This window comes from Myotis davidii, unplaced genomic scaffold (genome assembly GCF_000327345.1).
Source record: "Myotis davidii unplaced genomic scaffold, ASM32734v1 scaffold701, whole genome shotgun sequence".
NCBI lineage: Eukaryota > Metazoa > Chordata > Mammalia > Chiroptera > Vespertilionidae > Myotis > Myotis davidii.
Genome location: NW_006291552.1, coordinates 130,104 through 144,353, shown reverse-complemented (window position 1 = coordinate 144,353; position 14,250 = coordinate 130,104). Strand labels below are relative to the sequence as shown.

The 14,250-nt window shown below is 37.9% G+C and overlaps 1 protein-coding gene across 5 annotated transcripts in view; it reads right to left on the bottom strand.

Annotated features, from left to right (window-relative positions):
- The window catches only part of CRYL1 (crystallin lambda 1), a 176,010-nt gene that overhangs the window by 54,413 nt on the left and 107,347 nt on the right, over positions 1-14,250 (bottom strand). For 4 of the 5 annotated variants that reach the window (XM_006765057.2, XM_006765058.2, XM_006765056.2 and 1 more), the window contains exon 4: positions 871-1,032. The exons of the other annotated variant lie outside the window; for it this stretch is intronic. In XM_006765057.2, the coding sequence (XP_006765120.1) occupies positions 871-1,032 (162 nt within the window). The remainder of the gene's footprint in view (positions 1-870; positions 1,033-14,250) is intronic. 5 annotated transcript variants of the gene reach the window in all.

Genomic DNA, 14,250 nt, shown 5'->3' with positions numbered 1-14,250 from the left:
AAACTCATACAGCCCAACTAGATTCCATCTGATCTTCGCAGCCTCTTAGTGTAGCTTCTCCCGAGCCTTCACCTCCAAAGGCCTGGTGGTGCTAAAGATGTGATCATCATCCTATACTGTCATACTTCTGATGACTTGAGCTAAGCTAGCTTTTCTGTCCTAACAGATCATCCGGGTTCTCCAAGGACATGCTGAGCTCACAGTTGGGACTCGAACATCCACCAAGTGATCCGTGACTCCTCTCTCTGATCCTCACATTAACACATTAATCTCAAAAAGATGCATTGAGTGCCTGATGCAAAATTTAAACCCATTGCCTACTAGCCTCCTACTGTACTCCTAGTGAGTAAGTATGCCCAGGTAATTACAACAGATGGGTGGACGGGACTACCAAGAAGGAGGGGTTTGTACTGAACTGAAATCTCAAGTGAGACTCAAAAATCTGCATTTTAGCAAAACTTATCCCACACAGTACAAGTGACAGATCTATAAAATCCTACTCAGTGTACACATTATTTTAATTAGACTTTTTCTTCAGTAGGAAAATTATTAGTTTAGTATTCTCTCTCCTTCGTTGGACAGTGAGTTACTTGAGGGTGAAAGTCTGTAAGGTTTGCTTATTCTGTCCCACTATGCACCAGGTACATAGATACAATCCAAAACATTTTTGGATAAAATTCTTTTAGAAAATGCTGGTCTTGCACAACTCTCTAAATATGCTAAAAACCATTAAATTGTACAATGTGAATTGTGTGGTATGTGAATTACATGCCAACAAAGCAATTAAAAAATACTAGTGGATTAAACAAAATGTAATACTCCCCAAAACCAGAAGGAGATGTGATCAACATCCAGGTTTAACATACTCACAGGATGAGCCACAATGCACTGCTTCACATGCACTAACCCAGCAAACAGCTGGGAAGGCAAGAGGCATGAGGTGGAGCTGCTGAGGACAACGTCGTCACCGATGATTCCATCTAACTGAGCAAAAACCTTCTTCTTCAGTTCCAGGTCTTCTGGAACACATTCCTGAGGAGCACATATGCAAATCACTACTCATGACCACTGCACTCAGGCCCTGAGCAAAACATCTCAAGTTCTATTCATTCCAAAACAGAACCAATTAGAAAACCACAAGCAACATTTAAGAAAAAACAAAAAGCTACCCAACAATATGATAAATCTTGATAACTCTGGAAACTGGGTGATGCCTACCAGGAAGCTATATTCTCTAGTTTTGTGACCCACCAATCTATGTCTGGCCATTTATCCAAAGAAATATAAAATACGTATTCAAAAAGATATATGTTGAAACATTATTTATGATAGCAAAGATATGGAAGTAACCTAGGTGACCATCAATAAATGATAAAGAAGATATAATACATATATACCATGGAATATTATGCAACAATAAAAAAGAATGAAATCTTGCCATTTGTGACAATACAGAAGGACATAAGGGTATTAAGCTAAGTGAAAGCAATCAGACAGAAAAAGACAAATACCATATGATTTCAATTATATGTGGAATGTAATAACCAAAATAAATAAACAAGCAAAACAGAAACAGACTCATAGATACAGAGAACAAACTGATGATTGCCAGATGGAATGGTGGTTGGGGGGCTGGGTAAAAAGATGAAGGGATTAAGAAGTACAAATTGGTAGTTACAGATTAGTCATGGAGACGTAAAGTTTAGCATTAGGAATATAGTTAATAATATTATAATAACTATGTATGGTGCCAGATGGGTACTAGATTATTGGGGGGATCACCACGTAAATTATATAAATGTCTAATCACTATGTTGTGCACCTGAAACTAATATAATACTGTATGTCAACTGAAATTGAAAAATAAATTTAAAAAAATTAAAATTCTCATAATAAAAAAGTCCTCCAACCACATGGGAAGGGAGAGTCTACAAGCAGAACACACTCAGCAGTATCTCAGGCAAAGTGCTGTGAACATTAGTGGTGTCATCACCACATTTTTCCCGATCTATCATCTTCATGAAATGAACAAGTGTGTTACATCCATAATTCTCCGAAGGCTTTTAAGCACCCATAGATCATTGGAAATCCTTTGGAAATATAACTTTGTTTCTAAAAACTAAAATTTCTTGAATAGGGGTTAAAGAGGAGATGTAAATTGGGATTTAATACTGCAGATAACAACCATGCTGAAATTCTCATCATGCAAAGATGGGGTAGAAGTGAGATGACACTGCAAATACCCAGAACCAGCCCCCAGTGAGGCGTGTTCCTGGAATGGGGTGCCTATGGTGGATCCCTACCTCAGAAGCAAGCAGAACAGGAAAAGGTTGCTCGCTGCTTCAACACTGCAAGTACTAGAGGCATCTTTCTCTGCCTGCCAACAACTCTGGGAAATCACACCAGAGGCCACTTCATCCAAGGTGGACCCTGAGTACCTGGAGGCAACAGGCCCGACAGGAGGAATATCACTATTCCCAACATCCTCTGGTGAGTTTAAGATTGTAGTTCTCACTATCAGCATCAGAATCAAAGCGGTGCTCATTAAAATTCAAATTCTCAGGCTCCCGCCAGACCTACTGAATCAGTCTCTGGGAGTGGGACCCAGGCATCTGCATTTTAATCAAACATTCTGTCAATTTTTGCTCCTAATAAAGTCTGAGAGCCACTATTCTGAGGTATGGATCCAAAGTGTGGTATGCTACCAAATATATCCTCGGGGCCCTGTCCTCTCTTATCCATGCAGAGACTAACTAAGTGTGCCCTGATTAGTGTAGTAGCACTGTAATAGAAGTAGTAGCATAAAAACCAGCAGACAACCAGAAGTGTGCAAAAGTGGAAGTGCAATGCTGAAGTATTACTAGGTATTGTATCAAAACCTTCCTCAAAAATAAAGAACATAGTTTCAGGCCTAATTTAATATCTAATAGTTAATAATAATATCTAATGTTTTGAAATCAGCTGTGTAAATATTATAACATGAATTCTATTTCTGTATCATCGCAACATTTTAAAAGTTAGCTTGAAAGGTAGGGCATGAATATTGTGTTTGTTTATACTTTTAAAAAATATAATCAAACCATGTGAAATTTTTTTGAGAACAAAAGGTCATACCAGCACCACATCGGAAAGACAGAGAAAATGGAGTCATTTAAGAACTGTAAAGCCCATTGTGTTAAATCCCTTTATCAAATGGGAAAAAAGGCTACAGTATCTGGCTGGTTGTATTGAGTAATTCCTGGATCAGTTATGTCTGCAAGTTTGGTTAAGTTTAAATGGAGCCTTGTAGTAAAGCCAGAGACTAAGAATGATGGCGATACTGTGTAAGTTAATAAAAGAGCCCTTGTGAATGGCTCTATTGTGAGCCTGTCATACAGCTTCTCTCTTGAAACTCTATGCCTTTCTTCAGATCATTTGATTATCAAAGAGGCAAGAAAACTTGAACCAGAGGAAACCCAAACCTGCTGCAGTGAGTTATGTAAGGCGTTTTTCTTTCTTTCTTTTTTTTTTTTTCCAGGCACTCTGGCTTGAAGCTTTGTTGTTGTTGTAGTTGTTGTTGTTTTTAATAGTATCCCAATTGTGCTCAATTTGCTAAGCCAGGGTTATGATACCTCCCTCATCCATGTCAAGTCTGGAGTTCATTTCCGATCTTTAATGGGGACCCCCACCTTGTCTGAGAAAGGGAGTCTGACACACCGTTAATCAGGACTTTCATCACTTGCGGCAGATTACAAAGCTAAGCAAGCGAGGCTACAGGCATTCTCTCTTTCCTAAGTGGGCTGAAAGGAAAGGCAGGGACAATATCAAACAATGAGGCGGCTGACAGCCTAGCACCCAAGTAGCCAAGTGTTCTCTCTAAACCTCAGCAATGTAATGGGGTAAAAACACCCCACTCCACCCCTATGCATTCTCAACTCTATGGTGTTTTCAAGGTCTTTTCTAGAGAAAGCCACCAAATGTGAAGTGTTCCCAAAAGCTCCATCATTACGGAAAGTAATTAGCTAGAGCTTGCTTAATTAAACTAAGAGCACTTTCAAAGCAATGACTATTATTTGTTTGTGTTTTGTTTGTTTTGAGGTGCAGGGAGATGATATTCTCATGCAAACCAACTCTGGTGCTCTAATTTTGACAAACAAAACAAAACAAAACTTTGGGGATGAGGTCACAGTGAGAAAAACACAGTGTGACAAGTATCACAACTATTGCTGGTACATCCAAAGGTCATTCAAGTCAGGCAGCATCAGATGGTTAAAAGGTGGGGTTGAGTTTAAATACTCCTTTTTCCCTTTCCATCTTGAAAGGAAGAAACTGAATGATGGTATTATAGGTATAACATTAATTCTCTCTAACTTACTTATATTTCTAAAAGTAAATCCTATATAATAAAAGGCTAATATGCGAATAGACCAAACAGTGGAACAACCGAACAACCAACCAACCAGTCACTATGACGTGTGCTGACCACCAGGGGGCATGTGCAGAACATGGCGGGTGTTGGCCACGGTGGGATGGTGGAGCAGGTGAGTGTGGGGAGGGGCAGTGCAAGACCAAGGTGGGACGCCGGTTGCTGTCATTGGGGTGAGCTTCTGGTGGTTACTGAAAATTCTTTGCTCCTGCACTGTGGTCCTGCCCACCAGAGCCACCACTCATGCCTGCTGTCAGCGCTCAGCGCTAGCCCTGATTGCTCAGTGTCGTCAGTGGGTGCAAGCGGCAGCTACCGGCCCCAAACACCCCTGAGGGCTTCTCCATTTCCCCCTGCTCCTGAGGGACAATTGGGGCAGCAGCCGCCGCTCACATACCCTGATGGCACCGGTCATCACGCACTAGGCCCCTAGTGTTTTATAAAGATCCTTGTTTTATTAGTAATAAAGCTTACTTATGACAGCACTCAACTCATTAGGGCTGTTTTAGGGAAGCAGCAGGGCCACAGCAAATCAGCCCTGGATCACTCCCAGAAAGGAAGTGCTACATGAGAACTCAGGTCTGAGCTTTACCCACTTGCTGTGCAACAATATGTGTTTTCCAAAACAAATATTTTCATGGGGAAAATGAAATTTCATTGATTTTTTAAAAATCCACTCAGGAATTTTAGATAGGCATCCTGTTGCTAGAAAAATCTACATTTGCTCATGCAAAATATCTGGAAACAATCTTCAGTGTGCTTCCCAGAAAGAAAAAAAAAACTTAAATTGGAAGACGTTAGTACCAAAGGTATTTTACATGCAAAGAAATTTTATTAGCCGATTTTAGGGAGAAAGACATGGCAAGGAAAAAAAGATGAACTCAAATCCTGTTGTAATCATGGCAGAGAGCAATTCTTTCTCAAGTTGAAGATGGAAGTGCTCCACATAATACAGTCTGTCTGGTAGCACTAATTAACCCTCTGGCTTCAATCTGGCTCATCATCACCAGCAGTCCCTCATCACTATTTCTTCCAAGAGCACAATCTTTAAAATCTATCAGATTAATAAGACTACTATGATTATACTTCTCAAGAGGTGAACATCATAACTACAAAAAAGAGGAAAATCTTGCTCTAGAAGAAATAGTATTTGTTAAGGAAAAAGAAAGGAAAACAAGTATAAATAAGGTTTCAATATCACAGGCAATAAACTACTCTATGCCCTGACCTGAGGCTCATTTTTCCCCCTTAAATATCAAAATTAAGGGAGCAGTCTTTTCTCAGGGTAACCACACGCATCAACTGCTGTCCTGATGAGGTTCCTATTCCATCTTCATTCCAATGATTTTTATTTGTACTTTTTATAAAATCACTTATTTAGAATAAGGTTACAATACTTGATGTGAAAAAAATTATACAATTAAAAATACTGCAGTTACACCTGCAAATAGCATATAATTTTATGGCATATCCAAATAATATTTCTCATAAGAAAAAAGTAAGATTTTTAAATACAAAGTTTTTAAATTAACAAAGTGCTGGGAGCCCTAACCGGTTTGGTTCAGTGCATAGAGCGTCGGTCTGCGGACTGAGTGGTCCCAGGTTCAATTTCAGTCAAGGACTTGTTCCTCGGTTGCAGGTACATCCCCAGTAGAGGGTGTGCAGGAGGCAGCTGATCGATGTTTCTCTCTCATCCATGTTTCTAACTCTCTATCCCTCTCCCTTCCTCTGTGTAAAAAAATCAATAAAATATATTTTTTAAAATGCAACTGATTTCTAAATATTTTTAAAAAAACAAAATGCTGGGAATAGCTTGAAACAAAATTTAAGTAAGCCACAAGGAATGAATTTTTGAGAAGAAAAACTTAAAATAAATGTTGATGTGAAAGACATCACATCACATTACATTAATCACTAAGATCACTTATTATTGGTAAGGAATATCTTTAAATTCCAGTTGACAGACGAGAGACTGAGAGAACTCCATAAGTTACTTTTTATGTAATTTTTTGGCTTTATATTGGATACAAGTGTAATGCATTTCTATCTGTGACCTCTCTGTTTATAATACAGTAATTCTCAAAGCAGCAGATAACTGGGGGAGAGAGAGTCTGTTAGTGAGGTTCAAGGGGAAAAAACATGGAAATTAAAATATATTCCTCTTGTTGAGAATAATTTAACTGAATATTTTTAGCCAAAATACTTTGTTATTGCTATGAGTAAAACAATTTGCATTCAATATATTTTGTTGCATAAGAATCAGTTTTATGAAAATGTTTTAAATTTTTGAAAATTTACATTTGTTTAATAGTATCCTAAAACTAGTTTAGCTTGCAACCATGTATGTATGTTGGACTATAAAATAATTATATAGTATTTTGAAGAGGAATAGGATCATCAAAGTGATACCTACCTGTATTTTGACTCCATCTGTCCACAGAGAAACCAAAAAGTTAAACCATTTATGTACACAGTTGCATAAGTGCAACATAATTTTAAAAAGTTTGTGTTAGTCTTCTAAAAGGCAGTTTTTCTCACTTTAAGGTAATACACTCTGTCTAGTTGCTGGTACAAGATGTTTACAGTAAAGAAAATTATTTTATTTAAGAACAGAGGTTTTCAACACAGCTGGACTTACAAACTTCGGATAGGAAGTTTATAACTTTTTTAGAAGAAATTAGGCCATTTTTATTATCTAAAAATATAAATGATAATCTTTTAAATACAAGATTTGTTTCATTTAGTTTTGACCTCAGACGTTATGTTTGCCTCTTCCCGATTCCTTCTTATCCACTAATCTCTTCCTTACCTATGTCGCTGAGGAGAATTGCTATCTTTAAAATTATTTTGTACTCATTTTAAAGGGAGAGAAGAGAGAGAGAGAGAGAGAGAGAGAGAGAGAGAGAGAGAGAGACTGACTCGTTGTTCCACTTGTTAATACATTCACTGGTTGCTTCTTGTATATGCCTTGACCAGAGATTGAACCTGCAACCTTGGAGTATCAGGACGATCACCTAACCAACTGATCTACCCAGCCAAGAAAGAATCACAATCTTTTATAATTACTATTTATAATAATAAACATTCATTTTTATTTTAAATTTGTTTTCTTTTTAAAAACAGAATCAAGTTGCTTTTTCTGTAATGGTCCTTATGTGATCTTTTCTGTATCAATATTTGCTTAATACAAACACTTGAATAACCTAATCCTCAACTTCTCATGTAACTCTGGCCTGTGCTAATATGAGTACACTCATGGGGTCATATATAAATTATTGGGAGTATTATGCTTGCCTCTTCTTATTCTATTAAACTTTCAAAAAGTCACCACGCAGTGTGCTCCTTGCCAGACACTATATAAAAAGGCATGTTCTGTCCTCGGTCCTTAAATGAGTCCTCTCCACCCCACATGCATGAATTTTCCTAGGAAGTATCAAAGTCAAGGTAAGGTGTGAAAGGTAAGGTAAGGTGGTGGGATACCTACTTCAATGACCTGCATTATCAGGCCATGTAAAACTGGTAGAGAGATGCTCAGAAACAGCTCTGTTGAATAGCAGTTCTGATATTTTACCTCTCATTCAGAAAAAAGGGTAAATTTAGAAAGATCCTATGTAATAAAAGGCTAATATGCTAATTGACCGAAGGGTGGAATGACTGGTCGCTATGACGTGCACTGACCTCCAGGGGGCAGACGCTCAATGCAGGAGCTGCCCCCTGGTGGTCAGTGCACTCCCACAAAGGGAGCACCGCTCAGCCAGAAGCTGGGCTCATGGCTGGAAAGTGCAGCAGCAGTCAGGGAGTCTCTTCCACCTCTGTGGCAGCTCTAAGGATGTGTGACTGACAGCTTAGGCCTTCTCCCTAAGGGGAGCAGGCCTAAGCCATCAGTCAGACATCCCCCAAGGGCTCCCAGACTGTGAGAGGGTACAGGCCTGGCTGAGGGACACCACCCCCTCTCCCCCTCCCCAGAGTGCACGAATTTCGTACACTGGGCCTCTAGTAGTTAATATAAATATATACCAGATATATCTATCTATCTATCTATCTATCTATCTATCTATCTATCTATCTATCTATCTACCTATCATCTATCTATATATATTTGTTTGCTTGTTTATCGGTTTGTCTCATGTTTGTTTATTAAAAAGTGACCTTTGGCCTTCAATAGAATTCAGCTAAAAATAGCTCCTCATCAGATTTCCCCAATAGGTACCACAACAGCTATTTTTTTAAAAAGTAAACATAGAAAACCCTGAAAAAAAAGGTGATTGGGCAGCTTTTTTTTTTTTCAGTTAAAAGAATATAGTGTGTATGCTAATAAAAATTTCTCCCATAAAACTGATAGAGACTTGTGGAAATATGATGGACTGGAAAACCTAAAAGTCTTCCCTCCACAAATACGGGGTAATTCTGTATAAAACAAATCATCCATCTAAATGAATAGCTGAGCTCTCATATTAGCATATGGATTTCCTGTTTTGAATTTCATTGATTTATGCACTAATTCTTATTACTTCTTTTCTTCTGCTTACTTTGGATTTAACTTGGTCTTCCTTTGCTAGTTTCCTAAAGTAGAAACTTACATTATTGATTTTAGATCTTTCTTCTTTTCTCATATATGCATTCAAGGCTATGAATTTCCCTCTAAGCCAGGGGTGGGCAAACTTTTTGACTCGAGGGCCACAATGGGTTCTTAAACTAGACCGGAGGGCCGGAACAAAAGCGTGGATGGAGTGTTTGTGTGAACTAATATAAATTCAAAGTAAACATCATTACATAAAAGGCTACGGTCTTTTTTTTTTTTAGTTTTATTTATTTCAAATGGGCCGGATCCGGCCCGCGGGGCGTAGTTTGCCCACGGCTGCTCTAAGCACTGCATCCCACAAATTTCAATAAGTTGTGTCTTCATTTTTATTTAATTCAGAATATTTTTACATTTCTCTGAGATTTCTTCTTGGATCCATGTGTTATTCAGAAGTGTGTTGCTTATTCTTCACATATGTGGGAATTTCCCAGTTAGCTTTATGTTACTGATTTCTAGTTTAATTTCATTGTGGTCTGAGAGCAGACAATGCATAATTTCTATTCTTTTACATTTGTTAAAGTGTGTTTTATGGCCCAGAATATGATCTACCTTGATAAATGTGTTCTATCTGAGCTTGAAAAAGTATATTCTACTGTTGTTGAATGAAGAATTATACAGTTGTCAAATATATTCAGTTGGTTGATAGTGTTGTTAAATTCAATTGTGTCTTTATTAATTTTCTGGCTGCTGGATGTCTCCATTTCTGATAAAGGGGTGTGAAGTTTCCAACTATGATTGTAGATTCATCTATTTCTCCCTGCAATTCTATCATTTTTTGCCCCATATAGTTTGACTTTCTGTTGTTAGGTGCATACATACTAAGAACTGGTATGTTTTCTTTATCATTATCTCTTGTTTATCATTATGTAATGCCCTTCTTTATCCTTGATAACTTTCCTTGCTGTGAAGCCTACTATCTGAAATTAAATATAGCTCTCCTGTTTTCCTTTTATTAGTGTTAGCATTTTCCTACATCCATTTATTTTTCATCTATCTGTGCCTTTATATTTAAAGTGGGTTTCTTATATACAATATACAATCTTGTTTTGTGATCCACTCTGACAATATGTCTTTTAATTGGTGCATTTAGATCATTAACATGAAAAGGAAGTATTAATATAATTTGGATTAATATCTCCCACATTAATTGCTATTTTCTATTTGTTGCCCTTGTCCCTATTTTTGTGTTCCCCTCTTTTCTGCCTTTTGTGATTTTAATTGAGCATTTTATATGATTCCATTTTCTCTCCTTTCTTAGCATATCAGTTATACTTTCTAATTTTTTTTCAATAGTTGTCCCTAGAGTTTGCTATATAAATTTACAACTACTTGAAGTCCACTTTCAAGTAACAGGATACCAATTTATAGGTAGTGTTAGTACCTATAATAACAAAATAATCCCAATTCTTTCTTCCTGTCCCTTGCATCATTACAGCCATTAATTTCATTTATATATAAGCAAACACACCCAATATATATGACATATGCATAAGCATATATAATCAAATACATTGTTGCTATTATTTTGAACTGTCATCTGTTATATCAATTAAGAATAAGAAAAATAAAGTTTTTTATTTACCTTCACTTGTTCATTTTTCTTTAGGCTTTCTTTCTTGCTGCCTTTCTTTATGTAGATCTGAGTTTCTGACCTCTCTCTCTAAAGAATATCTTTTAACATTTCTTGTAAGACAGGTCTACTAGCAGCAAAGTTCCTCAATTTTTGTTTATCTGAGTTTATTTCTCCTTCATTTTTTTTCCTCCTTCATTTTTTGAAGGATAGTTTTGGAGGGTACAGAATTTTAAGTTGGTGGAGTTTGGGGTTGTGTGTGTGTGTGTGCGCGCACACGTGTGTGTGTTGTTGTTGTTTACATATTTCACTCTACTCTCTTCCTGCTTCCATGGCTTCTGAGAGATAAGATATAATTCTTATCTTTGCTGCTCTATGGGTAAGTTTTATTGGGGGGGGGGGGTTACTCTGGCTTCTTCCAGGATTGTTTCTTTATCTTTGATTTTCTATAAATGGTATGCCAAGGTGCAGGGGGCGAGGGGTTGTGGGTTTTATTTATTTATTTTTATTTTTGTCATTTATTCTGCTTAGTGTCCTCTGGTCTTCCTGGGTCTGTGGATTGGTGTCTAGGTTAATTTGGGAGAATTCTCAGTCTTTATTGTTTCAAGGATTTCTACTTTCTCTCCTGTCCTTCTGGTGTTCCCATTAGATGTATGTTACACCTTTGTAGTTGTCCGACAGTCCTTGGGTATTTTGTTCTATATTTTTCCTTTTAGTCTTTGTTCTCTTTGCTGTTCAGTTTTCAAAGATTCTATTGATATAGCCTCTAGATCAGAGATTCTTTCCTTAGCTGTGTCCAGTCCACTAAAATATTTGCAAATCATACTTCTGACAGAGAACATATCCAGAATACATAAAGAACTCTCAATGCCAAACAGTGAGACAAGCAACCTACATCCTTGTTTCTTAAAAAAAATAGGCTGCCGAAACCGGTTTGGCTCGGTGGATAGAGCGTCGGCCTGCGGACTGAAAGGTCCCAGGTTTGATTCCGGTCAAGGGCATGTACCTGGGTTGCGGGCACATCCCCAGTGGGGAGTGTGCAGGAGGCAACTGATTGATGTTTCTCTCTCATCGATGTTTCTAACTATCTCTCTCCCTTCCTCTCTGTAAAAAATCAATAAAATATATTTAAAAAAAATAGGCTAAAGATTTAAATAGATACTTCATCAAAAAAGTTATGGATGGTAGACAATCATGTGAAAAGATCCTCAACACTGTCAGTAATCAGACAAGTGCAAATTAAAACCTCAATGATACACCACTGCATTCTGATTAGAATGGAAAAGAAAAAAGACAACAGCAACTTCTGACCAGGAGGCAGAACAACAGGAACTCTGACAGGGCTGGTGGGAATAGAAAATGGCATAGTCACTTTGGGAAACAGTTCTGCAGTTTCTTATAAAGTTAAACATATAGGCAAAATCTTACTCCATAGCTAATAGAAATAAAAATGTATGTGCATACAAAAACCTATATGGTCATGTCTTTTTCAGTTGTATTTTATACCTTTTGGTCAATGTGGCAGAGAGTGAGCCACATAAACAGACACCTGAGAGGAGCGAAAATGGGGACACAAAGAAACAGCCCCCATACAAAAGAAAAGGAGGAATCACTGGGAAAAAAAAGTAAATGAAATGGAGGCAAGCAATTTGTCAGAGAAAGAATTCAGAACAATGGTCATAAGGACACTGAAAGGGATGGAAGACAAATTCAACAACATGTGTAAAAATCAAGAGTAAATGAAGAAGAACCAAGGAAGTAGAAATGAGGAATGACATAGCTGCAATAAAGAATGCAATAGAAAGCATCAACAGTAGACTAGAAGAAGCTGAGGATCACATCAGTGAGCAAGAAGAAAAGGTAGGAAGAAACACCCAAGGAGAGCAGCAACTGGAAAATAAACTTAAAAAAACAGGAGGAGAGCTTAAGGGAGCTATGTGACAACATGAAACAAAACATCTGCATAATAGAGGTGCGAGAATGAGAGGAAGATGAGCAAAGAATAGAAAACTGTTTGAAGAAATAATGACAGAAAACTACCCAAATATTGGGAAGAAAAAACTCACACAAGTACAAGAAGCTCACAAAGTTCCAAACAAGATGAACCCAAAAAGACTCACATCAAGAACATCATAATTACATTGGCAAACACCAATAACAAAGTAAGATTCTTAAAGGCTGCCAGAGAGAGACAGAAAATTACCTATAAGGGATCTCCCATTAGACTATCAACTGATTTCTCAACAGAAACACATCAGGCCAGAAGGGAATGGAATGAAATATACAAAGTCATGCAAAGCAAGGGGTTAAATCCAAGAATACTATACCCAGCAAGGCTATCACTCAAAACTGAAGGTGAAATCAGTAGTTTCACACATAAAAAAACACTAAGGGAGTTTATGACCACCAAGCCAGCAATCCAAGAAATGCTAAAGGGACTACTGCAAAAAGAAGAAACAGAAAGAAAAGAAGGAACACAGGCATAAAGAATAAAAATGGCTACAAACAAGTGCCTATCAATAATAACCTTATATGTAAAAGGACTAAATGCTCCAATCAAAAACAATAGGTAGCTAAATGGATAAGAAAGCATGAACCATATATTTCCTGTCTAAAGAGACCCACCTCAGAACAAAGGAGGCACACAGACTGATAGTGATGAGGATGGAAAAAAATTTTTCAGGCAAATGGAAATGACAAAAAAGCTGGGGTAGCAATACTTATATCTGACAAAATAGACCTCGCCCTGACCGGTTTGGCTCAGTGGATAGAGCGTCGGCCTGCGGACTCAAGGGTCCCAGGTTCGATTCCGGTCAAGGGCATGTACCTTGGTTGCGGGCACATCCCCAGTGGGGAGTGTGCAGGGGGCAGCCGATCGATGTTTCTCTCTCATCGATGTTTCTAACTATCTATCCCTCTCCCTTCCTCTCTGTAAAAAATCAATAAAATACATTAAAAAAAAAATAGACCTCAAAGTGAAGGCCATAACAAGAGATAAGGAAGGCCACTTCATAATAGTAAAGGGAGCAATTCAACAAGAGGAAATAACTCTGGTAAACATATATGCATCCAATACAGGAGCGCCCAAATACATTAAAAAAAAATTTGGATGATATCAAGGGAGAAATCAACAGTAATACATTCATAGTAGGGGACCTTACTACCCCATTAACACCACTGGATAAACCCTCTAAACAAATAATCAGCAAACTTTAAATGGGGAGTGGATGTTGTCAGAAGCCTGAAAATCCCGGGAATTTACAACAATGGCACCCAGCGAACAACTGTGAACCCGAAAACACCAGTGCCCAAGCGGCGCGAGCACGCGAATTGGGAGGAGCTTTGCACCCACTCACGGAAAGGTCAGACTTTGCCTGGGATAAGGAGAGAGAGAACTACATAACCAGACACCCGGAGAAGAGAGATCCTGGGGATACAAAGAAACAGCCCACATATAAAAGAAAAACGGGCATCACCAGAAAAGGAAGTCAACAAACTGGAGGCAAGCAACCTGTCAGAGAAAGAATTCAGAGAAATGGTCATAAGGTCACTGAAAAGAATGGAAGACAAATTCAACAATATGTGTAAAAACCAAGAGGAAATGAAGAAGAACCAAGAAGAAATGAAAATGACATCACTGCTATAAAGAACTCAATAGAAAGCATCAACAGTAGACTAGAAGAAGCAGAGGACCGC